General features: G+C 44.0%; 1 protein-coding gene across 4 annotated transcripts in view; it reads left to right on the forward strand.

The window, feature by feature from the left end:
• The window catches only part of NHS (NHS actin remodeling regulator), a 344,164-nt gene that overhangs the window by 258,138 nt on the left and 59,650 nt on the right, over positions 1-26,376 (forward strand). For 2 of the 4 annotated variants that reach the window (XM_060234018.1, XM_060234020.1), the window contains exon 1: positions 23,609-23,959. The exons of 1 other annotated variant lie outside the window; for it this stretch is intronic. In XM_060234018.1, coding sequence (XP_060090001.1) covers positions 23,908-23,959 — 52 coding nt within the window. In that variant the 5' untranslated portion in view covers positions 23,609-23,907. Of the gene's footprint in view, positions 1-23,608; positions 23,960-24,721; positions 24,813-26,376 lie in introns of those variants that run through there. One more of the 4 variants, XM_060234019.1, reaches the window with a different exon arrangement.

Here is a 26,376-nt window from a genome sequence, read left to right on the forward strand (position 1 = left end):
AGAAGGAAGCAAGGGAGAGGGAGAAGGAAACAGATGACAGCCAGTTGCTCAGGGGCCTGATAGGAGCCCTCCAGGGGCCTGATTCGGCCCCCAAACTGCATTTTTGATGCCCCTGCACTCTCTCTCGGCTTGGCTTCGCGAACGAAGATTTAAGAAGGGTGCAATAGCCCACGTTTGCTGCAGGCTCGCTGGTGGCTGACAAGACCAATGTGGGACAGGCAGGTCCGGCCACAGCGGCTGCAGGGAAAAGTCTGATTTGGGGTTGGTGCTGTAGCAGTGCGATTCTTCCTCAATCTCCTTTTGTCCTCAAGACCAGCTATGCGTGCGTTCTCAAAGGAAGAGACAGCCTGGTGGATGGTGTGCCTCCATGCTTTGCGATCTGAGGCTAGGTCAGACCACTGGTGATGGTTGATGTGACAGGTGCTAAGGGATTTCTTCAAGGAGTCCTTGTACCTCTTCTTTGGTGCCCCTCTATTTCGATGGCCGGTGGAGAGTTCGCCATACAGGGCAATCTTGGGAAGGCGGTGGTTTTCCATCCTAGAAATATGCCCTGCCCAGCGCAGCTGCGTCTTCAACAGCAGTGCCTCGATGCTGGTAACCTCCGCCCTCTTGAGGACTTCAGTGTTGGTCACAAAGTCACTCCAGTGGATGTTGAGGATGGTGCGAAGGCAGCGCTGATGAAAGCGCTCAAGGAGTCGCAGGTGATGACGGTATAAAACCCACGATTCGGAGCCGTAGATGAGGGTTGTCATCACAACCGCTTTGTAAACATTGATCTTTGTGCCTTTTTTCAGATGCTTGTTGCTCCACACTCTTTTGTGCAGTCGGCCAAAGGCACGGTTTGCCTTTGCCAGCCTGTTGTCAATCTCCTTGTCGATCTTGGCATCTGAGGAGATGATGCACCCCAGGTAGCTGAACTGCTGGACGGTCTTCAGAACTGATTCACCCACAGTGATGCAGGGAGGGTGATAATCTTCCTGGGGTGCAGGCTGGTGGAGAACTTCTGTCTTCTTCAGACTAACTTCTAGGCCAAATAGCTTGGCAGCCTCTGCAAAGCAGGACGTCATATGCTGCAGAGCTGATGCCGAGTGGGAGACGAGTGCAGCATCATCAGCAAACAGTAGCTCTCGGATGAGTTTTTCCATTGTCTTGGAGTGTGCCTTTAGTCGCCTCAGGTTGAACAGGCTGCCATCGGTGCGATAGCGGATGTATACACCATCGTCATCATCTAGATCTACTGCGGCTCTTTGAAGCATCATGCTAAAGAAGATCGTAAAGAGAGTTGGCGCGAGAACGCAGCCTTGCTTTACACCTGTGCCTATTGGGAAGGGCTCCGAGAGGTCGTTGCAGTGTCTGACTTGGCCTCGCTGGTCTTCGTGTAGCTGGATGATCATGCTGAGGAACCTTGGGGGACATCCTAAACGTTCCAAGATTTGCCACAGGCCTTTCCTGCTAACGGTATCGAAAGCTTTGGTAAGGTCGACAAAAGTCACATACAGAGCCTTGTTCTGTTCCCTGCATTTCTCTTGGAGCTGCCTGAGAACAAATACCATGTCGGTGGTGCTCCTGTTAGCTCTGAAGCCGCACTGGCTCTCTGGGAGGAGTTCTTCTGCAATGGTGGGCACCAGTCTGTTCAGGAGTATTCTGGCAAGGATTTTGCCTGCGATGGAGAGCAGGGTTATCCCCCGGTAGTTGGAGCAGTCTGACTTTTCCCCTTTGTTCTTGTATAGGGTGATGATGATTGCATCGCGAAAGTCCTGTGGTAATTTGCCTTGTTCCCAGCAGGTGACAAGTACTTTGTGAAGTGAGCTATGTAGTACTGTGCCCCCATGCTTCCAGATCTCTGGTGGAATTCCATCAACTCCCGCTGCCTTGCCACTTTTCAGTTGCTTGATGGCTTTAACAGTCTCTTCTAGGGTGGGGATCTCATCCAACTCTGTTTTCACCGGTTGAAGTGGGGTGAGGTGGATTGCTGAATCTTGAACTACGCGGTTGGCACTGAAGAGAACCTGAAAATACTCCGACCACCGGTTCAGTATGGATGCCTTGTCTGTGAGGAGCACTTGGCCGTCTGCACTATGCAAGGGACTCTGAGCCTGATATGATGGACCATATACTGCCTTCAGGGCTTCGTAGAACCCTCTTAAATCACCAGTGTCTGCACACAGCTGGGTTCTCTCTGCAAGCTTGGTCCACCACTCGTTCTGAATGTCTCGAAGCTTGCGCTGGAGGTTGCTACATGCAGCGCGAAAGGTTGCTTTTTTCCCAGGACAGGAGGGCTGAGCAAGATGTGCTTGGTAGGCAGATCTCTTTTTTGCCAGTAATTCTTGGATCTCTTGATTGTTCTCATCAAACCAGTCCTTGTTCTTCCTTGTGGAGAACCCGAGGACTTCTTCAGAGATCTGCAGGACGGTAGTTTTTAGGTGTTCCCAGAGTGCTTCTGGAGAAGGGTCTGTGGGGCAACTGGGGTCCTCAATTCTTGACTGGAGTTTTGCCTGGAAGGCAGCTTTAACTTCGGCCGACTGGAGGCTGCCAACCTGAAACTTCCTCCGAGGGATACCTCCTCTCCTGGGTGTGGGTTTAAAGTGAAGACGGAGATTGCAGCGTACAAGACGATGATCCGTATGACATTCTGCGCTGGGCATTACTCAGGTGTGTAAGACATCTCGAAGGTCTCTCTGGCGCACCAGAATGTAGTCGATAAGGTGCCAATGCTTGGACCGTGGGTGCATCCAGGTTGTCTTCAGACTGTTCTTCTGCTGGAAGATAGTGTTGGTGATGGTGAGCTGGTGCTCCATGCAGAATTCTAGCAGGAGGCGCCCGTTGTCATTGCAGTTGCCAATGCCGTGTTTGCCAAGTACTCCTTTCCAGGCTTCCGAGTCTTTACCTACTCTGGCATTGAAGTCGCCAAGGATGATCACCTTGTCCTCTGTAGGGGTCTTCCGTACGAGGTTGCGTAGATCAGCATAGAACTTGTTCTTTTCTGCAGAATCTGCTTGAAGGGTTGGGCCATACACACTGAAGAGTGTTGCATGCTGCTTGTTTTGAAGTGGGAGGCGCATGGACATGATGCGATCTGAGTGACCTGTTGGCAGGTTTTCGAGTTTGGAGGCAATGGAGTTCCTGACCATGAAGCCAACGCCAGAAAGGCGGCTCTCAGCCTTTGACTTACCCGACCAGTAGAGGCTATAGCCAGCACCGTGTTCTTGAAGACTACCTTCCTCAGGGAAACGGACCTCACTGAGAGCTGCTATGTCGATATTCAACCTGAGAAGTTCGTGGGCAACTAGAGCAGAGCGTCGTTCAGGGCGACCACTGCCTACTGTGTCAAGCATGGTTCTGATGTTCCAACACGCAAGCTTTAGTCTTTGCACACTTTGTGAGGCAGGTGCATGCCTTTTCTTTGTTGTTATTTTTCGACCGCAAGTAAGGATGCCCGTTGACCGCAGCTAGCCAACTGGGGTGGGGGAGACGAGCTTTGTTTAGGCCACCTTTTCTAGGCCCCTCTCCGTGTGGAGCAAGCAGTGCTGTCCCTAGATAAGGCTGCTTGGTCGTTCAGGGTGCTGCCGAAAAATGCTTTCGTCTCCGGGTTAGCATCAGGCGACCAATATCCTGAACCGCCTACATGCAGGATCGGGACTGCGGCTTCCAGTGGCACCTTCCACCTGCCGTTTCGCCCCTTGCCCATCGCTGCAGGACTTGATGCGTTGTGGGTTGTGTGTGTGGATATGCCCTTCAGGCCTGCGCAGAGGAATTTTTTAGGTGAAGCGCAGTGTGCGCGGTACTGGCTCCACCCTTTCACCTGGGGGTCATCTGCCATGGCCCAGTAAGCCGGGACGCCGGCAGCGAGTCCTCCAGGTGGTAGGTGTTACATTAACGAGCTCTATCTGCCCGGGTTTGATGTTAGAGTTTTCCTTCTCTTAGGCTGGCGAGGTTGGTGGGCCCAGCCTGCCCATCCGGTTATACCGCCGGACATTCGGTCGCACCATGACGTAGCAAACTCTGTGAAAATGGGGGGGACCAGCGAGAAGGTGTTGCTACGGATGCAGTAATGCAGGAGAGGCCATTGCAGTGACCATCTGCCAGGCATAGCCAGACAGTGACCACGCGGCGTTCACTACACCGGGAGAGGAGAGGCTATGTATTGCGCATGCACTTTCCCTGGGGGGGTAGGATTCCCAGAGGGAGCCCACCCCCCACCCCACCCCCCTGCACTAAACTGTTAAGAACTGTAGTTCCTTTGTTTTGTGCTTTCTTAAAATTTGAAAAAGATATTTTAAAGAAAGCCGCTTTCTCTCCAGTAGTCTGTGTCTCTGTTTATACAGTCCTAACTAAGCAGCTAGTTAATGTTGTGAAGTGTACCAACATGCACCAGACTGAGACTCTGGAATTTTCTTTCACTTGTGACCTCAGCTGGAATTTCTGGCAGCCCTTCCCTTCTGGCAGCCAAGGTGAAGGTCAAGGTCACCGAGGTGTCCAATTCCTCAAGTTATTTCCCCTCCACTACTTCTGGTCTGATTGTCTGCAGATAAATTACAGTCTTGCCATTAACAACATGAAATTAATTCACTGTGGTTTGCTCAGGCACTGAAAGAAAATATACTTTGTTGGTGTTGGAGGTCACACTGAGGGGAAATTGATATTGTTAATATTTCATCCTTTTAAAAATTATTGTAACTTCCTAAAAAATCAAACAACTTTTCCTTACCATGTCAAGCTTGTTCTTTTTAAAAGAAATGAAAATATATACAGTTTGAAGGTAAAACTTTATATTTTAATATTTTTCAGGAAGGAAAGAATATATGCACGTGCGACCTGTTTATTATTGTATATTGCTGAATATGTGCTAATAAGATGTATTGGAGGAAAAGATCCCAGCTTCCTCTTCTCTTGAGGCATTTATAAAGCTCTGTAGTACAACACAGAGGCAGTGGAAACGCCTGGAGCAGTCCAAGAAAGCTACAGTCCAAGCCGTTTAGGAAATATCCCTGGCTCTGTGAGCCACTAATACCACTCACTAATGTTCGGATATCTGAAGTTTCTATCTAGGTCATGCTCTCCAAGCCTGCTGCCCCTATTACAAACAGTCCTTCTGTTAATGTAGGCTGTCTTAACGTATCAGAGTTCCTCCATTCTGTTTTAGTTCTTGTTGTCCCTATTATAGTTAGATGAACTATCCAACATTTTAAATTATATACTGATTGTCCAGAAAAGAGACTGAACATCCCCAGCCTGCTATTCTTATGGTGGTGATTGTTTGTATAATCTTTGTATATTTTGTAATCTCTTCTGAGTCATCTCTGTCACCTCTCTACAGCTATTGGATGGTCATAACCTAGCTACTGACTTTGAAATCACAAAGAATAGTTAAGAAATCATTCAATTCAACATTATCTTGAAACTAGAAAATGACAGCAAAGAAGATTAAAACACTAAAGCAGTGTTCCTCCATCTTGGTTCAACAAAATTATAACTGTTACGCAGACATACAGAAATAGTTCCACAAGCTTTAGTAAGAATTCTGTTTCCATGGGCCATTTTAGTTATCACAGTCACCACAGCTGATTAGATGTTAATTAATATCTTTGAGACATGTCCCAGTCTAGCAATTGCTTTACAACTTGGTAGGAACATTCCACACAGGCCAGAGTATTCTGTGGCATGTTCAATGAAGGGATGATTCAAAGATTCACCTTGACATAGCAGTGGGTGCTACTGTTTGTGGATGATCTGTGCATGAGTTCCCGAAAGAGAAACATACGGCTCTGCAGAAACTGGATGCACAGTCATATTATCCAGTGCGATGGCTCTATATTCCCATATGTTTCACAGTGTGTGAAAGAAATGTGTATCCATGCACTGCCTGAGGCTACTGAGTGGTTCTTTTTATACATTCCATTATTATTTATTCATTTCCTTCATTTATACCTCGCATTTCTTCTCAGTGGGGACCCAAAATGGCTTACATGACTCTCCTCTTCTACATTTTATCTTCACAGAAAACCCTGTGAAGGAGGTTAGATGCATAATATTGGACTGGCCCAAGGCCACACAGTGAGCGTCTGTGGCAGAGCAGGGGATTCAAATGTGGGTCTTCCAGATCATAGCCTGACATTCTAACCACTACACATTATTTTTAGTCACATTCAATGTCCCATGATATGACTGGAATGAGGTCAAATGGATGAGTGAACTTTTTTTGTTTAAAGTTTTAGTTACAGTTCTTAATATCACACATGTTAGCAGTTATATACCTCCGTAAGGGGCTGTGGCTAAGTGATAGACCATCTATTTGGCAAGCAAAAATTGTTTCCAGATCTATCACTTATAAAGCAAAGGAAGAGACCGATTACAAAGATTCTTTGAGGTCAGAATTGAATTGTATTCTCCCCTGTCCTTTTCCACCTACATGTGATAGCAAGAGCAGTTGGATTACTATTTACTGCTCTGATTTGCCATTGTGCTGGATGAGAACAAGATTAGAAAGGTCCAGTACTTGGAATAAACCATGTGCATGTCTAGGAGGGGAATTGGGAGAGCATGCAGATGTTCTGACAAATGCTTTGTCATACATGCTTCCTGAAGGAATTTCCCTTCAGCCCTTTGATCTCCCACTCCTTTCATTTGGTCCGCTTGCTCATAGCTCTGCAACTCTGAGAGCCCAAGCACAGACTTCCTGATCTTTTTCAAAAGAGATCTGGCAAGAGCCTCAGCTGTTGGGCACTGAGAGATTTGCTTAAGAAGCAAAACAGACTGATCAAACATGGCCTTGGGCTGCTGTCTGCAGAAGAATGCAGGTATATCTCTATATCTATAAATTCATGTATTTCCTTCTAGACAATGTTTCTGATGTGGCTGATAAAGAGGATAGATATTCCCCACATTTTATGTATCATTGGCTAAACAAACGTGCTTTCTCACGAGGCTTTGTGTCTTCTCCTCTTGTATTTTAAAGACACCCCCCCCCCAAAAAAAAACACCCAAGTATGGCAGGTCATCAGCAAGAACAAACAAGATTAGAAAGTTAAATGTGTCTTTTGTCTTCACTGTTTAGCAACAGAGGAATATCTTTTGAAGCCACCTTTGTGAGATGATTTTTCTGTATAGTGGATCCCTTCGTTATGACCAGTCTTTTATATAGCAGGTATTCCAGATGATAAACCTTAAATAAATTCTGTTTATTTAACTGGTTCTGCCCAGGCCAGAGCTATGGTCCCCTGTACAAAACCCCCTGGGGCACAACAGCATAGCAGCAAGCAGGCAGTTTGCATCAGAAACTGCTGAAGCAGGTCAGCTTCAGGTCAGTGGGAGTGCAACCTGGTGTGCAGTGTCAGTGTGGAAATACCTCAGTTTTAAACAGTGCCCCCAAACTATCAACCAAGCCTTTTACCTTGGAGGGGTTTAGGTTAGGGGGTCAGGTTATCTTTTCCATGTACATCTGCTTTCAACCCTGATGACCCCTGAGAATATAAATTGTTCTGTAAGAATCTCAGGCATTGGCCTGATCCAGCTATCTGTCAGTAAGTCACAAGTCAACTCCACTTTGTTGCTTGTTTGTTTCTAAAACATATGAAACTCCAAAGACTGGTGTAGGCCTTTGGTCATCAATGCATACTCATTAATTTGAAGAACATGTAAATGAACTAATTGCTATTGTTTTGCTTATTTTGGAAGGTAGCAATTATGACAGTTTTGCCAGCCTAATAGATCATGCTAATGAACTCTTGACCTTGAAAAAACCACTAACTTTTCTGACCTGCTATTGTTCACATTCCTCAAAAATGAATTACAGCATCACATGGTGTACAGAAGAAATTTTCTCATATTAATAGAAGCTCTAAAAGACTGTTCTACTGTTGAAATAATGTAATGTGTGGGCTTGGTTTGCATAGTGTCTACTCTGAGTCCTTTTTGTTAATATTTCAGAATAAGAAAGGAAAATATTAACTTGACTTTTTTAAAAAAACCAACAAGACCTTTTAAAAAAACCAACAAGAAGCCAGTAGGATTTTTATCCCTTATGTGTATTCTGTGCAATTGCTAGGTCATAAAGCACAGTACCAAAGTTCTAGAATTGTTCCCAGCTTCATGAGAAGTTCTGCTGTCTGACAGGATCTGGCTTCTACAAACATTAATGTCTTGCACAAGCAAATAAAGACTGTCAGAGACTACATTTTTCAGATGTTGCATCACTTCTGGGAGAGATTCTGCAGCTAGATTAGAGTGGAAATCTATGTTATATATGTAGATGGTTTCTCTGCTAGCCCATGCATTGCTTGTCTTTGATATTAGAAGACATTTATCATAGACCTCATTCTCGTGGGGATTTGGTTCAGAGTCACTCCTGGGAGCAATTCTGTGCCTAATCCATATTGAAATCTGTCTATGGCATATAAAAATTGTTTTTCCACAGTTCATAACAAAAGAGCAACTATGCTGGATCAGACCAGTGATTCATCTAGTCCAGAATCGTGTTCCACACAGTAGAGAACCAGGTGTCCCTGCCTGGAAGGCTGCCTTGAGCCTGCTTCGTGGGGAGGGGGGAATATAAATCACATTAAATAAATAAATACAAATGAAGGCCAAAGTTGTCCCCTGTTGTTACCAGCACCCAGTTCCGGCATTACTGCTTCTGAACATAAAGTCATCATGGTTAGGAGCCATTTATGGATCTGTCTTCTGTGAACTTGTCTAATTTTTCTCCATTTGTTGCACAGGACAGGGAAAAGCAGAGGTAAAGATGTGAAGTCAGTCTGTCTTGAACAAGAGCAGGCCTTTAGCAGTTCCCACCTTTGCCCAGAGTTGTGTGGTAATGCACAGACTGACACCACCCCCAGCATTTGTTAGGTCACCAATTCAAGGATTGCCATAGGCTTGCATTCAGACACTCCTGAACACAGCATTTTTAGGTTTTATAGTTTTCATAGATTGATAATGAAGCGACGGTGTGTATATTGCATAGATTGCAGTTTGCAGTTTCACAAAAGTCCAGGCAATGTAAGTCATCAATCAGGAGCAAACCAAACTAAATGTAAACCAAGCTAAATTAAATTTAATTTGTTTCACTTTCACCCTTATGTCTAGACCAGGGGTCAAACATGCAGCCCGGAGGCCAAATCAGGCCCCCGTAGGGCTCCTATCAGGCCTGCAAGCAACTCACTGTTACCTGCTTCTTTCTCCCTCTCTTGCTTCCTTCTGCATCACAACTTGCTTTGCCAGTCTTACTCAATCACACATGAACTACAGAGCAAAGCTCCTCCCTTGGGGAGGAATTGGGGGAGGAATAGCTTGCTTTGCCAGGCCCTCTCAGTTGCACAGCTGAGCTACTGAGCCAAGCCTCTCTTCCTTCTGTTGACTGAAGCTCAACAAGGCAGTGAGGTGGATTAGGCTGAATGTGTGTGTTTGTCTGTGTCCTTTATAAAGTTTATATCTTTGCTACCTGGCATTACATTTTATGACACACATGGCCTGGCCCAACAAGGTCACATTTATGTCAAATCCAGCCCTGTCATGATCTGTGCAGGACTGGGAGACAAGGCCTAGGGAGGCCTAGGCCTGGAGACCAGCATGGGAGTAGAAAGCAGACACAGCCTACAATCCCCACAATTCTTGGCACTCGCTGTAACCAATCAGTGTCCAGGGATTGCATGAGAAGATTGATACTTAAACTTTGTGGGCTGTGGAATTGCATTCTTTTTCTCTCACAGAGTGAAGCTGAGAGGACAGTCTGTGGCTGAGAGAAGGATCCTTCACTCAGAGGTAGACTGAGTAACAGGCAGTCGGCTTGGTATAGAAGGTTGTGGGCCACAAAGACTAACATAGGGTTGCCAAGTCCAAATCAAGAAATATCTGGGGACTTTGGGGGTGGAGCCAGGAGACATTGGGGGTGGAGTCAGGAGCAAGGGCGTGACAAGCATAACTGAACTCCAAAGGGAGTTCTGGTTATCACATTTAAAGGGACCACACACCTTTTTAAATGCCTTCCTTCCATAGGAAATAATGAAGGATAGGGGTACCTTCTTTGGGGGCTCATAGAATTGGACCCCCCGGTCCAATCATTTTGAAACTTGAGGGTTATTTTGGGGAGAGGCACTGGATGCTATGCAGAAGATTTGGTGCCTCTACCTCAAAAAACAGCCCCCCCCCCAGAGCCTCAGATACTCACAGATCAATTCTCCATTATTTCCTATGAGAATAAGTCACAGACACAGTATCAGTTGTTGGAACCCAGGAGAATAGAGTTCCCAGCAGACATTTCCCTTCTCCCCCCCCTCCACTTTCTGATGGCCCTGAAGCGGGGGGGGGGGGGGCTCCAAACTGGGGGATCCCCTGCCCCCACCTAGGGATTGGCAACCATAGACTAACAGGCTAAGGGAAGTATAGGTAGCTGCGTTAGGGTTTATTTTTATTTATCTTTATACACTGTTGTGTATATTAAGCACCTTGTCTTGTGTAAAAGCCCATTCCTGTATAAATAAACCTTTATTTTGAATGTTCTCTGCCTGATCCTCACACCTGTGTTTTCTCGGCTAAAAGGGACATGTTTGGTTGGGCTTGGGAGGGTACTCTGGGCCTTCCTAAGAGACCATAAATCCAGAGTGGTGTCAGTGTAAGGCGGCAACACAGGGCACATGGCATGCACTCATAACAAATGAGTTTGACACCCCTGGTCTAGACTAGGGACTGCTAAAATGCAGGTGTCAATTCCAAAATCCTCCATGCTGTTGACAAGTTTGCTTGTGAACGTCTTGTGAACATAAGAGAAGCCATCTTGGATCAGGCCAATCACCCATCCAGTCCACAGTGGCCAAAAAAAGCCCCCCTCAGGTCCCATCAGGAGATCCATCAGTGGGACCAGAACACTAGAAGCCCTCCCATTGTTGACCCCCCAAGCACCAAGAATATAGAGCATCACTGCCCCAGACGGAGAGTTCCAACAATACGCTGTGGTATTAGCCACTGATGGACCTCTGCTCCATATGTTTATCCAATCCCTTCTTGAAGCTGGTTATGCTTGTAGCTGCCACCATCTCCTGTGGTAGTGAATTCCATGTGTTAATCGCTCTTTGGGTGAAGAAGTACTTCCTTTCTGTCAGTTGAATTTTATAAATGCATAGAAGTGTTGTGAAATGAAATACCTAGCCTAATGAAGATAATAGTTGCATAAAATATCTTTATTTAGCTTTACTTTCTGGAAATTCTTTCAGTGGGTTGTGATTAACTATAGCTGTCATTATGTCTCTTTGGGACTTGCTTGGTCAATTTCTGACAAAGAAGCTGGAAGTAAGTAGGGTAGGTACTAGGGGTGACCCTGACTGTGTTCTCAAGAAACAATTTCTCTGCAACTTTGAAGACTAAAAACCTCTGGTAAGGGGAGGGGAATGTGCTGACAAATGGGAAGGGGGAACAGAGGGCTCCATAGAAACATTTTTCTCTTCTCTTGCTTGATTACATCCACAACTGGTCAACAGGAAACTCTGAGTTACATTTCTAAGCACAGCACATTACTCTTACAGTCAACATCCTGTCTGTGGGTATAACTAACCATGGATGGCTTCTAGCTATTAACGGTCATCACTGCCAAATGTTTTACCCTTTGATAGCCTCTCTAGTAATTTAGAACTGGGGAATCTGAAATAAGAATGCACATGAGAACCTAAACCAGTTGAATCCAGCTGCAAGGAACTACAAATAGTGAATGTTTTTGAAAACAGAAATGAGATATTCTCCTTTAGTTCCTCAGTGCATATGATCTTACCTTTTTATGCTATATGAGCATACATACTCCTGGAACAAGACAGTTGGCAAGAAATAATTGAACTAAGGAATTGGATCCTAAGTGGATAGGCCTTTTATGGTTTATGGATAGCCCTTTTATGATTTGCACACTACAGTGAACAATTCATAAATTTTGTCAGAAACCTCATTTTATCATGTAAACAGCTAAATTTAAAGTTATTTTTAAAAAATATTAAAGACAGAACGTGGTTGTCATAAAGCTGAGACGGGCAGTCATCCATTTCTTTGAAAGGCAGAATTTCTGAATCTTGAAAAGAAGGGGAGATTTGGACAGATTCAGGTTCTGCTGCCCAGTGTATCCACATTAGCACTATAATGTATGAAGCTACAGCTTAAGTATTAAAAGCACAAAAGTCCTTTTATGGAATTTGGCAAATATAGTGACAACTAATAAGACAACCGTACTCTTGGCCTAGAGGGCAGGTTCTATCACAGGGAATTAATTGGAAAAGTGGAAGTGGCCTGAATAAACCAAGGCAAAGAGAGCTTTTGCTGCCTAATTAGGACCTACAACAAAAGGCAAAATGACTATTGTCAAAGCTCACTGTATTTTGAAAATTCCCCTACTTATTTAAGTGCTGAAATGAAAATGTTTTTGTCTAACTATTCCGTTTTGTAGGGATGTCCTTCCCCACTGAAGCCTCTGAGATGGATGGACAAGAAATTAATAAGCTTATCCACAAATAAGGTTAAGAAATTCCTCTGATAGTGAATGCAAAGGAACAAAACTAGTGAATGCAGAGTTGCTGATAGTGGGCATAAAAGACAACAGTAAGATCACACATACAGTGTGTGAACAGACTGTTGTCTTATGAACAGCTGAAGTATCAGTGTTTTCATAGACAAGTCATCAGTGAAAATATTGATGTGTTTGTTTTATTGCATCCAGTGGTTGCAAGGGAGGTACCAAACAAGAAGTCAAACTTTTTATAAATTATTATTATATTTTTATCCTACCCTTTCTCCAATGAAATCAAGGCAGTGTTTCTCATTATTCTAACTTAATTTCCACAACAACCCTGTAAGATAGGTTTGGCTCAGAGAGAATAACTGGTCTAAGATCACCCAGTGGACTTCATGGGCAACTGGGACATGAACCTGGGTCTCTCAGAGCTCAATCTAATCCTAACCACTGTACCACAATGGCGTGTTGCATGCAGTTCTGGTTTTTTAACACCAGTAAAATACATATGTTGCCCTTCCAAACTGAAATATTCATTCTTCCAGACAGAAATGTGTTACAAATGTTTTAACTGTAAGTTAATACTAAACAGAGCAATACATCAATACTACTCTACTGAATAGTATAATATACTCAGGAAGCAAGCCTGAGGTCTACTTATAAGTAAGTCCTACTTATAAAGTCTACTTATAAGTCCTATTTTATTCAATGAGGCTTACTCCTAGGGAAGTGTTATTTGCATCACATTCTCTTGAAAAGTAACCCAGAAATGAAGACTTAATGATGATGGATTCATTATTTGTTTAAATATAAGGCAACGATTATATTAAAAATATGGACGAAAATATGCAGTTGTCAATAAGATCTAACTTAATGAGGCAGTGCTGAAAAGTCTCTCAGGAAAATAAGAAATTATTATGCTACTTCACAGCTGAACCCAATATTTCCACCAAGAACAGAACAGAAATGGTTGTGTGTGCATACGTGCATGCTCATGCTTGTGGGAGTACTTGCATGAGTTCATGTCTCTGGTTGTGAGGCTCTCTACCTTACAGTGCTTTAAAAATATGTTATATTGAGTGAATCACAGATGCTATTTATTTAGCAAGTCAAAATATTACAGTTAATTCCAGATGGTTTGCAGGATTTTTGAGATAATATTAGAACCACCTTATGGATAGTACTTTAGGTAGAAAGTTACTTGAATTCACTTGCATTTCTCCCAAAGATATTTTGGATAAGGATCTGGATATGCTATCTCTGCTTAACATAAAACACCCAAGGGACAGAAGTACAAGCTCAATGAAGCATCGTTTGTCCTTTTTCTGTCATATGATATAATTAACAGCAAGAGGTATTGCTTAGCTGAAATGTAGGGAGTTTCAGGACTCCTATTCATGCCCTTATGATTAAAGTTTAGCCTAAATCTTCATTTCAGTACATAGTCATTTAATCAACGCTCCCAAACCATTAGCCAACTCCTTGATGGGGACATAATTGTATATATACATACAAGATATTTTCATTCATTCATTTTTGTTTCAAGTATTAATTCACATAAGTCATTTGTGATTTGCAAAAAACAAAATCTATTTAAATGGCAGTGTCCTTACATTGAATAATTTCATACCATACTAGAAAGCTGATGTTGCATGATGAGCTGTGAGTTGGGATATTCAAAAATATAGGCTTGGTTTCTAAGCCATCTCTACAGCTTCATTTCACTCCCCCAAATGCAATCATAGCACCAAAATGCCATGTGTAGATGACCAAAGTGTTGTTGAGATTTCTCAAAGAAGTTGTCTTTTAACATTTCACTTCTTCTCCCTGCTTAATGATCAGGCAGGCACAAGAAATAACCTATGAAATGTGCAAAACCGGAAATACTGGACTTGGTGTAGTGCTCGCATGTAAAAAATTAGAATGTGGGACAATTGATAATCGATATACTATTGAAAGGAATGATATAAAGTAAGGAAAAGTACTATTTTTTGCATTCTTGGGTCAATGTAGGCATTGTTGTGTTTATTATTTGTGGATTTCTGTGCCAAAATCAAAATTGTAAATTTATATTAAATCAAGCAAGCAGTACTTAACCAATCCTCCAGTAAGCACTGATAATTTATGAATGTCAAATGGTCACAAATGTAGATGAAATAATCAATTTGTAAAAGAAAGAAGAAAAGCTACTATAAAATGGCATATTGGCTGAAAATGACTGCTAAGTAATTTTACTCATGGAAATGGCCATTACTGGATTTTCAGAGATAATAAGTCATTTGTATACTACCTTTGGACTAGAAGTCTCCAAGGCAGTTTACAGAGCAGGGAAAATACAATAAAATCAATAAATGCCATTAAAATACTGTAAAATTAATCAAATATACTTCAATCAATAAATTGCAATATTCTACTAGTTCTAGTCCCCTAACATAATATGTCTTAGTAACCTACTCAAAGGCCTTTTGGAAAAGGTAGGTTTTTGAACCACTCCAGAAAGTCTTCAGGAAAGGAGCTGATCACAGTTTCTGTAGGAAGCCGTTCCATAGTTGGGGGGGCAATAGCAAAAAAAAAAAATCCCACCACTGCTGGGATCCCACCAGCCGAATCTCTGCTAAAGTTCCTTATTAGAGGAAGGCCCCTGGGATAACCTAGAGTCTTGACGTGGAAGATATTGATGGAGTCAGTTCTTCAAGCATTCTGAGCCTAAGCCGTACAGGGCTCTGAAGATTAAAACCAACACCTTGTATTCGTCCGAGAAAGAGATTGAAAGCCCATGTATATGGTTACTCTTGCAGCCCCATTTTGAAACAATTCTGAACCATTTTCAAGGACAGCCCCACATAAAATCTATCACTGTATAGGCTTCCCAACCCCCCCGCTCTGGCGGGAGACTTCTGGGTTCGCAGCCTCATCTCCCGCTCTTCAAAACTCTGGAAGTGGGGGTGGGGGATGGAGGGGGGGGAGAACATGCCTTTAGGCTTCATGTTTTAGAGCTCCTGAGCCGTTTGCAAAATGTCTGCCCCTTTAAGGCTGGGCAGGAAGCAGGAAGCAGAAAGGGCTTCTGAGAACGGCCCCTCCCTTTCTTTTTCTTTCGTTTTCACAGGAAGTAGAGTTGTCCGGAGGAAGATCTGGTAAGTGTGTGTGTGAGAGAGGGAGGGGGCAGGGGATTCCCTAGTTTGGAGGCCCTCCCCCCCTTTAGAAAGCGTGGGGGGGAGGGAAATGTCTACTAGGCACTCTATTATTCCCTATGGAGAACGATTCCCATAGGGAATAATAGGAAATTGATCTGTGGGTATTGGGGGCTCTGGGGGGGGCTATTTTTTGAGGTAGAGGCACCAAATTTTTAGTATAGCATCTAGTGCCTCTCCCCAAAATATCCCCCAAGTTTCAAAACGATTGGACCAGAGGGTCCAATTCTATGAGCCCCAAAATATGGTGCCCCTATCCTTAATTATTTCCTATGGAAGAAAGGCATTTTAAAAGGTGTGCTGTCTCTTTAAATGTGATGGCAAGAACTCCCTTGGAGTTCAATTATGCTTGTCACATCCTTGTTCTTGGCTCCACCCCCAATGTCTCCTGGCTCCACCCCCAAAGTCCCCAGATTTTTCTTTAATTGGACTTGGCAACCCTATCACTGTAGCTAAGACTGGATGTTAGTAAAGTATGTATGACTGACTGTGGCAAAGTCAGCTTCTAAAGGAAAAGTCACAGCTGACATTCTGGACAACTTAATAACATTTGTTTAAAAACAGTGTAAACTCTAGAAGTACCCCCAAGCTGCACCCCTGATTTTTCAGGGGGAGCATAATATCATCCAATATAAAGTGAACTGCATTTCTGGCTCATTTTTAGTACCACATACACTCCACTTTCATTTTATATGGATTACGCTTCAGTTTATAACCTGCCCTCCCCTTAGTAAGAGTTGTCTTACACACCCAGGAAAATGCTGTTCGCCGCTTTGAGGTCAGGAAGCAATTTGTCTCCAGGCCAGTTTTGCTAGGGATTCTGGAGAGCTTGTTGTGCTGGTTTTTGCCATCTTCTGGGCATCTTCTGAGGGTGTATGGAGGAGGTACTTGTGCATTGTGCAGGGAGTTTGTCTCCCCCAACTCTATGATTCTGTGATAAAAGTGACATTGTACCAGGCAGTACTTCTTCACTCCAAGTTAGCATTGTTGCCACTGAGTCAGCCCCAGGTGGGCCCAGGCCAAGAGCCATTTGCCCTTCAGGTTACACCTCTGGAGAAACTGAGACTTTAAGTACCCAGAAACACAGGGGCAGGGCAAACAGCTATTATTATTAGCTGGCTCTGATCTGTCTTTCTTTCCCCCAAGGGGAATCTGATATTGTATACAATACTGTGGTATCCTTGTTTCATTTTTTCTTACAGCTGATTACAGAAAAATGGAAAGAGCCCCAACTCCCCTAGTGTAGAAGCCACCCTACGAGGTGTGAGAGACTCAGGGTGAATGAGCACTAATGGCAATTTCAAGCAGCTTGGTTGTACTCTTGGTGTTCAGCTGCAGATTTCTGCCTTTCATTTTTATAGGTTCTAAGCAGTTTTTTAAGCTTCTCTTTTTCGGTTTCCTTAGCCTGTTCTTTATCCACTTTCAAGTTGTTCATTATTTCCTTCCATCCCTTTCAGCATTCTTACCCCTATATTTTCCCAGGAAATTTAAACTGGGTTTGCTGTCCTTTGTGCATCACTCAAAGGCCATCTACTGCATTTTCTTCTAGGTGCAGCCAGATACCCTTAACCCCCTGAGTAATTTGAGTGCTGAACTCCCATTGGTTGCAGAAATTAGAAGGTGAAGGAATGCCAGAGTAGGAACTGACAGAGAGCTGCCTTCAAGGTCATTAGCACACTAGAATTATTTAATCAAAAAGTGAAGACCTCCTTGTACCCTTTCAGTGGCACTGTGAACATTAAAGTTGGCAAGAAACTGAAGAGTCTTTCATGAGAATTCATTCATGCATGCATTAAGGCAGAGGTAGAAAACTGCAGTACAAATAGCCTACATTTGATTCTAATAGTGGCTCTCTTTCTTGGTGGTAGCAGAAGAGTTACATTGTGTGTTGTTGATGTCAGGAAGAAGAAAAATACCTATTCCATTCAGTTTTGGTAATTATTATTAACAACTCATGACTGGTTATTTATGGCTGGAGACAGATCATATTTTTTAAGAATTGAAAATGTCCTAGAGAGAGGCATCCCTTTTCACAATATATACATATTTTGTTATCAGTATTCAGACTAAAGATTATAATGGGATTTAATGGGATGGGCTATTGAGTTCTTCTTGGCTGATGAAAGAACATATTTATTCTGTCTTTCCTCCAGGTAACCTAGGATGGCATATTTGGTCCCCTCTACCACATATCTTCACAGAGAGGAGATAAGGACTGTTTCAGGGTCCTCCAGTGAGCTTCATGTTGAAGGGGAGATCTAAACCCATATCTTGCTAGTTCTCATTGATAACTATGTGGAACACAAATTGGAGCATGTGTGTCATCCTGCTTTCCTAACACCCTGCTGTAATGCAGAGTCATAGAAAACAGTAGGCAAAGCAAGCAAGTAGGCTGTATATGTATAGCAGTATTTGTATTTATTCTGATTTATTTAATAGACTTTTTGGAGGAAGAAACTGGAGTGCTGTTGGGCCATGTAAGAATACCTCTACTGTTGTATTTTGGTTTTAGAAGGATCTGACACAAAAATGTTTATAAAGTGTATTTCAGATGGACTGTCCTTCTAATGCACATGACCCATACATGAAATTAAACTGAATTAAAAAAAACACCCCTCCTCTAATATACCAATACAGATTATATGCATGTGTGTGTTCTGTAATATCTGAAATTAGTGCAATTATTTTTAGTAGAGCTGTCCAGCCCTTAAAATTGTTTAATTGATTAACTAAAAAGGGATGATTAATAAGGTGATCAAGTACTTGCTGAGCAGCCCAATCCAGAGAGGCTGATAGCTATCCCCAACCCACCCCCAAACAGAGAACGGAGCCAATGATGGGCAGACCATCACAGGCAAAGGAGAGACATCCCACCAACACAGGGAAGGAACAAGAGTGAGGCTGGGCATGCGCACATGAGAAGCCTGGCTTGGTGGCGAGGCGGGGGTGGGGGCAAGACAGGACTGCATGGGACCACGGAGAAGCCGTCAATCCCCTCACACCCTCCTGCTGTCAGACTTTATTTTTCCGGAACGAAGTGCAACAGTCTCCCTGGCACGCGCTGGGCAGTCTCACCATGAGCAGGGTTTCATTCCAAGTGGCGGGCAGAAACAGCTGAGGGAGTGGGGGGGGGGTGGACAGTGGAGCGACACACGCGGAAGCCTCTGTGTTGGAGTCCCACCTGCAAAACGAAGATAGAGATCAAGAGCACCTGCAGGGGCGGTGGCTGGAAGAGTAGACTGTGTTTCAACCGGGCGCTCTCTTAAAGGGACAGTCTCTGACCCACCTCCCCACAATGGGGCAGCTGCCACACACACACACACCATGCCCTGCCAGGGTTTGGGAACACGGCAGAGGGCAGACCAAGGGAAGGGAGCAGGTGGCAACACAGGGGAGCAGGGTCAGCAAATGCCCCCTGCCAGAGTCCACTGCCTGGTTCAAGTGCCAGAGATGCTCACACACCAAGCGGTTGTGATCGAGGGGAGAGGGAGGCTGGCGGGGGGGACGACAGTGGAACTTACCCAGCCATGGGTGACAGTCCTCGCATGCAGAGCCTCCGGGAGCCTGGAACCTGTGGAGACCTGGAAACAAGAGCAGTTAGCCCCAGGGGAGAGACCTCTCTCTCCCCCTCGCAAGTCAAAGATACTGTCAAAGCAACCACGCCTTGCAAAACCGTCACCAACGTGCCTGCCTGTCCCTCACTCTTAAGTCTGTATGGCCAGGAGTTCACTGGCAGAACTTCCCGCCACGCGCTCCTCTCCCTAACAACTCAGTTGTGCGAGGCCAGAGCAGAAGTATTTCTAGGAGGGGGGAGACTGCGATTGGGTGCTGGGGAGCGGGCTTGTCAGCCCGAGGCGCCAGGAGATTGGCGAGGCAAGCACGCTGCTCCCTAAGGGGTTTGCGAGCTTTTGCAGTGGCGGAGGCGACCGTTGTTTTTGGTTTCAACGAGTGCCTATAGGACACGCTGTTGTTTTTGCAGGCATAAAGTTGTGCCTCTCAAGGGGGCATGCCGCGCTCCACCTCACTTCTCAGGCAGAGTGGCACTTGGGCAGCCCCCCGCCCACATAACTCCCCCCCCCCATGCTGTGGCAGTGCCGGATGTACATCGGTGCAAAGCCTTAGTGTGCCCATGTAGCAGCTGGTCTGCTCCCAAAAGACTTTCCGCTCTCCCTCTCTGGATTGTGCTGTAAATCTGTTGATTTCTGAAGTCTCAGTATAGATGTATTTTTGAAAACATGGAAAGTAGTAAAAAACCCTGAAGTTTAACAAAAAAACAAAAAAACAAATCCTGGTTAGGCTGAATAATCACTGTTAATTTTTTAAAAATCAGACATGTATTTAGAAATCAAAAGCTGCATAATTCCAGTCTTAGCTTTGATAAGCAGCCACTCAAGTCTTCAGCCATTTCATTTTTGACTCAATTACATGGGCATCCAGTAATATCAGTTTCCTGATATATTTGTCACTGTTCTTCACATGCTATGAGCTGAATGGTCCAGAGCAGCTGGATGGACATATATTTAAGTATCATTTGAGTCTCTCCCCCCCCCCCCCCCCCAGTTGAGAGCTTGAGATCTTCACTGAAGTTCAAAAAAACCTTTACTTCTCTTTCCTTAAGGCTGAAGTTAGGGCAAGAACTGGCTGAGACCAATCATTTTAGAATACTACTGACTGAAGGCTTAAGGTGAATGATATTTCAAGGAGATGTTGGATGATTTCCTAGGAGTCATAAAAGCTACCGAAAGAATGTTAAAATCAGTGCTGGGGAGGGAGATATTTCATAGAGGCAGTATGTCAGGGCCAGAGTAACAGCATCACTCTCTTTGTGTGTGTTTCTATCAGTGTGTTTCTGAGAGTTGTAGCAGCTGCACTCTGGTTGAGTTGCCTCATGCATGAGAATGACTTGAATGAACAGTAAGCTTCATAATCATTTCACCACAGGCATGGCAAATGAGTTACATAGCATGGGTGCTGTGAAAGTAGAAGAAACTGCTATCTGTGCCCGCTCTTTGGTTGTCTTCCTAATCTCCTGTCCATACTGTTTTTTGTGTCGCGCTTATGATGATTGAGGGCTAACAGGTGGTGATTCTATAGCCTATGCAGTTAAGGGGAAGTGCATTATGAGAGATGCTGATGACTATGAAGAAAAGCTCTTTTGCAGAGGTTAAATCTCTCTCTCTTTCGGCTTGACTTCGCGAACGAAGATTTAAGAAGGGTGCAGTAGTCCACGTCCTCTGCAGGCTCGTTGGTGGCTGACAAGACCAATGCGGGACAGGCAGATCCGGCCACAGTGGCTGCAGGGAAAAGTCTGATTTGGGGTTGGTGCTGCAGCAGTGCGATTCTTCCTCAATCTCCTTTTGTCCTCAAGACCAGCTATGCGTGCGTTCTCAAAGGAAGAGACAGCCTGGTGGATGGTGTGCCTCCATGCTTTGCGATCTGAGGCTAGGTCAGACCACTGGTGATGGTTGATGCGACAGGTGCCAAGGGATTTCTTCAAGGAGTCCTTGTACCTCTTCTTTGGTGCCCCTCTATTTCGATGGACAGTGGAAAGTTCGCCATACACAGCAATCTTGGGAAAGTGGTGGTTTTCCATCCTAGAAATATGCCCTGCCCAGCGCAGCTGCGTCTTCAACAGCAGTGCATTGAGGTTAAATAACCCTGGTAATAATCCTGATGTTTTGTGTTGGATACAACTGCATGAATGAATGTAGTGGCCATAACGTAAGCAGCTGTAGAGAGGCATGGTTCTCTGCTAACACTGTGAGGCTCTATGTGTGGAGATGAGCATTTCTTTACCCACCAGCAGACTTCAGAGGCTGCTCTCTTAAACATTCATTGTTTTTGCCTTCAGCCCAAATGACCTTCCACTTCCTACAAAGCTGGTTTCAGCCTTTCATGCTTTACTGTTTGCCCTGACTAGTTAGAATATTTATGTATATTTGATTACATGTTAATAATTTATCTAAGAAGGGTTATTCACAAAATGGCAGACCAGTTTTGCAGTGAGCACGTTTATCTAAGTAATAGCCCACATGAACACCAGTGATGGGTCAATAGCTTTTGTTGTAGACGAGACATAGTATCATGATATAACACTCGCCTGTTCCCTATCCTACTACAACAGGATAGGAGTTCTGCTCTCTCTGTCTCTATGGGCTAGGCTAGAGGTAATGGAGACATGCACATCTGCTCACTCACATGTAAATGATGAAGTGGAAGTTTATTTCCGCCCTGCCCCCCCCCCTCACAGAAAATATGGGAACCCTCTCCTTATCTTGCTGTTCTCCATTATTTGAAGCATTCCTCTCCCAGTTTGGTTCCAATACAAACATTTAGTTGATCTGAAATAAATAGTTGGGGAAATGTATACATCCACATCAATACCCCATCATATCCAGGACTTTTTTTGTAGCAGAAACTCCTTTTCATATTAGACTACACCCCCCTCATGTAGCCAGTCCTGGAGCTTACAGTAAGCTCTGTACTGTAAATTTTATAAGTTTATAAGATGTTTTAGCATGTACTGTAAAGTTTATAAGATGTTTTAGCATGGATGTTTTGATTGTTTTAAACTATGTACTTTGTATTCTGGGATAGGGTGATTAATTAAGCCTAATAATTAAACAACCAAATAATATCTACATGGACCCCCTTGCCCAGATAGTGCAGCGTTTTGGGCTTGGGTGTCACCAATATGCTGATTACACCCAGCTATTTCTGTTGATGGGCAGCCAACTGGACACCATTCCTGTGAATTTAGCTGAGGGTTTGGAGGCCATGGTTGGTTGGTTGGTTAAAGCAGAGCTGACTGAAACTTAGTCCTGGTAAGATGGAGGTTCTCTGACTGGGTGCCAATTCTGGTTGCCAATTTCCAGCTCTTTGATGGTGTGGCCCTTTCATCAACCCCTACCGTCAAGAGGCTGGGCATGATTCTGTATGCCATTTTGTCTATAGAACCCAGGTCATGAAAGTTGCCAAGCTGGCATTTTTTCAACTATGCCTGGTTAAGCAACTGGCTCCCTACCTGTCTCACCCCAACCTAGGTGCCATAATCCATGCAATGGTCACCTCCAGGATAGACTACTGTAATTCGCTCTATGCAGACTTACCCTTGCACTTGATCCAGAAGTTCCAACTGATCCAGAATGTGGCTGTGTGGTTCCTTACAAGGACCCCTCAGACTGCACATATTCAACCTGTGCTGCACAAGCTCCACTGGCTTCCAGTGGAGCAGTGGATCTGGTTCAAGGTTTTGGTTTTAACCTTTAAGGCCCTTAGCGGTCCCACATACTTCTAGAATGCTCTGCCTGAGAACATCCCTGCCCTACAGGAGCTGCTACCTTTTTGTAGGGCTTACAAGGAAGAGGTGTTCTGTCAGGCATTTGATTGAGGACAGTGATGGTTGGCATTCTCATATCCGCCCTCACCTCCCTCCCTACCCTTCTATATCTCTGCTGCCCAGGGGTTGATGGGAAAAACTTTATGTCATTTTGATATTGTATTGATCTGTTGTTTAACTATTTTGTTTTCTTAATTTTGTTATATATATATATATATGTAGGCTGCTCTGAGCCCTATTTTCTTTTAAAGAAGTGTGGCCCATAAATTGAATGTAATAAATAACATTAAAGAGATGTACATGAGCTGGGGGTCCTCCATACACATAGAGAGACTTGCCTTTCCTCCCAGTGTTACAGCTACTGCTGCTGCTTCTGATTCTGTCTCTGTAGCTGCTATTAGCATGAGAGTGACTGAGAGGATGCAGAACCAAGGAGCTGCTCTCCGTTAGGCCCCCAAGCCTTACCCAGGATGTTTAGTGCTGACTTCTGGCCATATCGGGGATGGGCAATTCCCAGTACAAGCTCCAGCACTATCCAAGGCGAAGATACGCAGGTATGGAAGGGGAGGGGATGTGGGTGCCCATAGCAACAAACTGACTGGCTATCTCTGCAGCAGGCCTTGCATTGTGGCTGGCCTGCTTTGCTGCCGGCTTTGTGGCTGCAGATAGGGTGCTGTAGCTGCAGTGAATCAGGAGTGGAATTTATTTTTAGAAGGTCCCCTTAATATAACGCTGAAGGTTTAGGAGAGCAGAGGGATGCAACCAAAGCTGTGTGTGCTGTGTGCTAGCAAGCTGGCTTCATTTTCTATCTCTTTGCTGGCCGAAGGATTTTTGCTGCAACATCTTCTTCACACACAGATAGCACTGGGAATGCTAAAGGCAGTAATGAATATAATATGCATGTTCCAGAGGAATCTTCTGGATGGATCCGTACACTGCTTGAACCAGGTACTTTTATACAAGCTTGTTGTGGCTAAAAAGGACTCTAATTTCTTTGACAGCATAGCAATTAGGTGCCTTACTCTTCAGCAACTGCATGGGTCTATAATCCAAGAAATGGTGTGTCAGGGCAGTCTTTGTGTAAAACTGCAGGGATCAAGACTTCAGCATCACTCTAATTCAATAGACGACCTCACCATAAATAGCTTCCATTCAGAATTCTTCCCCTTCCCCTCCCCCGAAGTATAGTTGGAATCATGTTCTCATGATGTCATATTTAGGAGAATGGGGAGACAAAAAGATAGGCTGCAGTTCTGATAGAACAAAACTAGAACAAAACCACCAAATAGGGCCCCTCTCTTTTTGGAAAGAAGCCCCCTCCAGGCAGATTCTGGAAGAAGTGTATCTTCATTCTATGTCTTCAAAGATGGGCTCTGTGATTCTATCAGGTTTTGTACAGACAGATATTAGAGCAATCAGGATTTCTTAAGGGATGTTATGAATGATGTGGGGGGGGGGCTTTTGGTACAGTGCTCATTTGGCAAAGATGCTGCGGTAGGTTTAAAGGGAATGTGTTTGCTGTACTGCACCGTCATAGACCAGCATGGGCAGATGTTGAACTCAGAACTTGCCAAGTAATATTTCATTGGCCAACTTGGAAAGATGCAAAGTAGTTGCTTCAGGTTTTCTGGCAACTGAATAGGGAGGGGGAGGGGAGGAAGAGATGAGCTGATGGGCAGTGACGTCATTTTTAACTAATTCTTTACACAGTTGGGGCATGAAGTTAAAGGGAAAAGCTGCAATCTCTGGGTGACTTTAATCATTGGCTGGAGAATCTAAATGAACAGGAGTTTCCCTAATGGTAATAAATTTTCTTTCCTATATAAACCAACTTTGTGTGATCTTTTAAAATCTAAGTAAAGTGAATGCTATTTAAAATCTCTCCCACCCACTCCTTTTCTGGTAGTGTTTGCTGGGGCATTTCAAAATGTCATGTATCTGGTTTGAAGTTTGGTCTTGGTAGTAGTATGATCATATTTGCTGTATAATTCTCTGTTTGTTGCCTAGATGAGTTTTGTATGCATCATCTATGCTTAATGGTAAGATATGGAGATGCAGAAGCTGCTAGACTCTAAGAGATCACTAGTGTGGAAACAGTGCTGTACTTTAAAAACTGCAGATAGATGGGAAAATCGTTGGTATACTAAAAGCTCAAAAGACTGGTGTTAATTTTTGTCTCAGGGAAAAAAAAGGAAATGTAATGTTACATGAAACAGTAATACTGAATTTTTAGTGGTTTCCTCTAATAATTGAAAAGATCCATTCTAACAACCTGTTCTAATGCTATCTATACTGGTCCCTTTTTTTTCTTTTCACATAAAATGATAGAATAGGAGTCTGACCTTTGACCATTCAGCAAAGGTGTTTTTTTCCCTGTTTGCTTGCAACCTAAACCAAAAAGCAATGTGTCAATAATCATTTTTGTTAAGGTCATTAAAAATTCCATACAGGGTAGAATGATTGAGCCAAGATGGCGGGCAGGAGCTGCTGATGTTTTCAGTACTTTTTGTTGATTTTTAAAGAAGAGTCACTTATGTTTAAGGCTTTTCAGACTGACACAAACACTGACAATGTCTGCCTGTAAGCTTGCTTCTGATAAAGGATCTTTCAGTCCTGCATCCTCCTGTTGCTGAGGGATATGCCTGCATTGTATTTTGCAAAGAGCTGGCTAATAGCACACAGCTATATTATTGTTATTACTATTTTGCTACTGCTTACTAAGAACTCCTGATAGATCTGTTTCAGAAAATGCCATGCAATTTATGATGGCAGCAGTGAGCCTGAAGTTAAGGACTCCCCCCACCCTTCCCAGCACTATAAAAGGCATGGGTGGGGGGGAATCCTGACCACAGTAAGAAATGGTGACAGTGATAACAATTGACAAATACTTCTCCACTGATCCTGAATACAAAATACTGTACTGTGTTGTGAAATGCATTGCAACAGTAGAACATGCTCAGAATGAGATCAGCAAGGCAGAGCTTTGCAATGCTGCCGCTGCTGCTAGTGGCTCGTGCCACCGTCGGCTCTTCCTTCTGCAGTGTGGTGCATTGTGCAAGAGGGAATGGATGCCCCCTCGTCATTCCCTTCTGGTATCCTCAGTTGCCCTTGGAAGACAAAACTATGTTTTTAAATGGTCAGCTCGCTGCTTAGCTTTCCAATGTCAAAAGCCTGGTTTTATCCAGGCATGTGCTTAGTCATTGCTGGTGATTATTACAGAAGCAAGGAGAAGAAAAGAGGGTGGGTGTGAAGGTTGAATAGCAGGGGACAAGATGCATGTGGGAATGAAGGAAGGGGGGAAATGTCAATGAGTTCTGAAAACACCTGCCTTGATAATATTAGACTGATCGTTTTGCATATGCTTG

The sequence above is a fragment of the Heteronotia binoei genome, chromosome 3 (assembly GCF_032191835.1).
Source record: "Heteronotia binoei isolate CCM8104 ecotype False Entrance Well chromosome 3, APGP_CSIRO_Hbin_v1, whole genome shotgun sequence".
NCBI classification, from domain to species: Eukaryota; Metazoa; Chordata; class Lepidosauria; order Squamata; family Gekkonidae; genus Heteronotia; species Heteronotia binoei.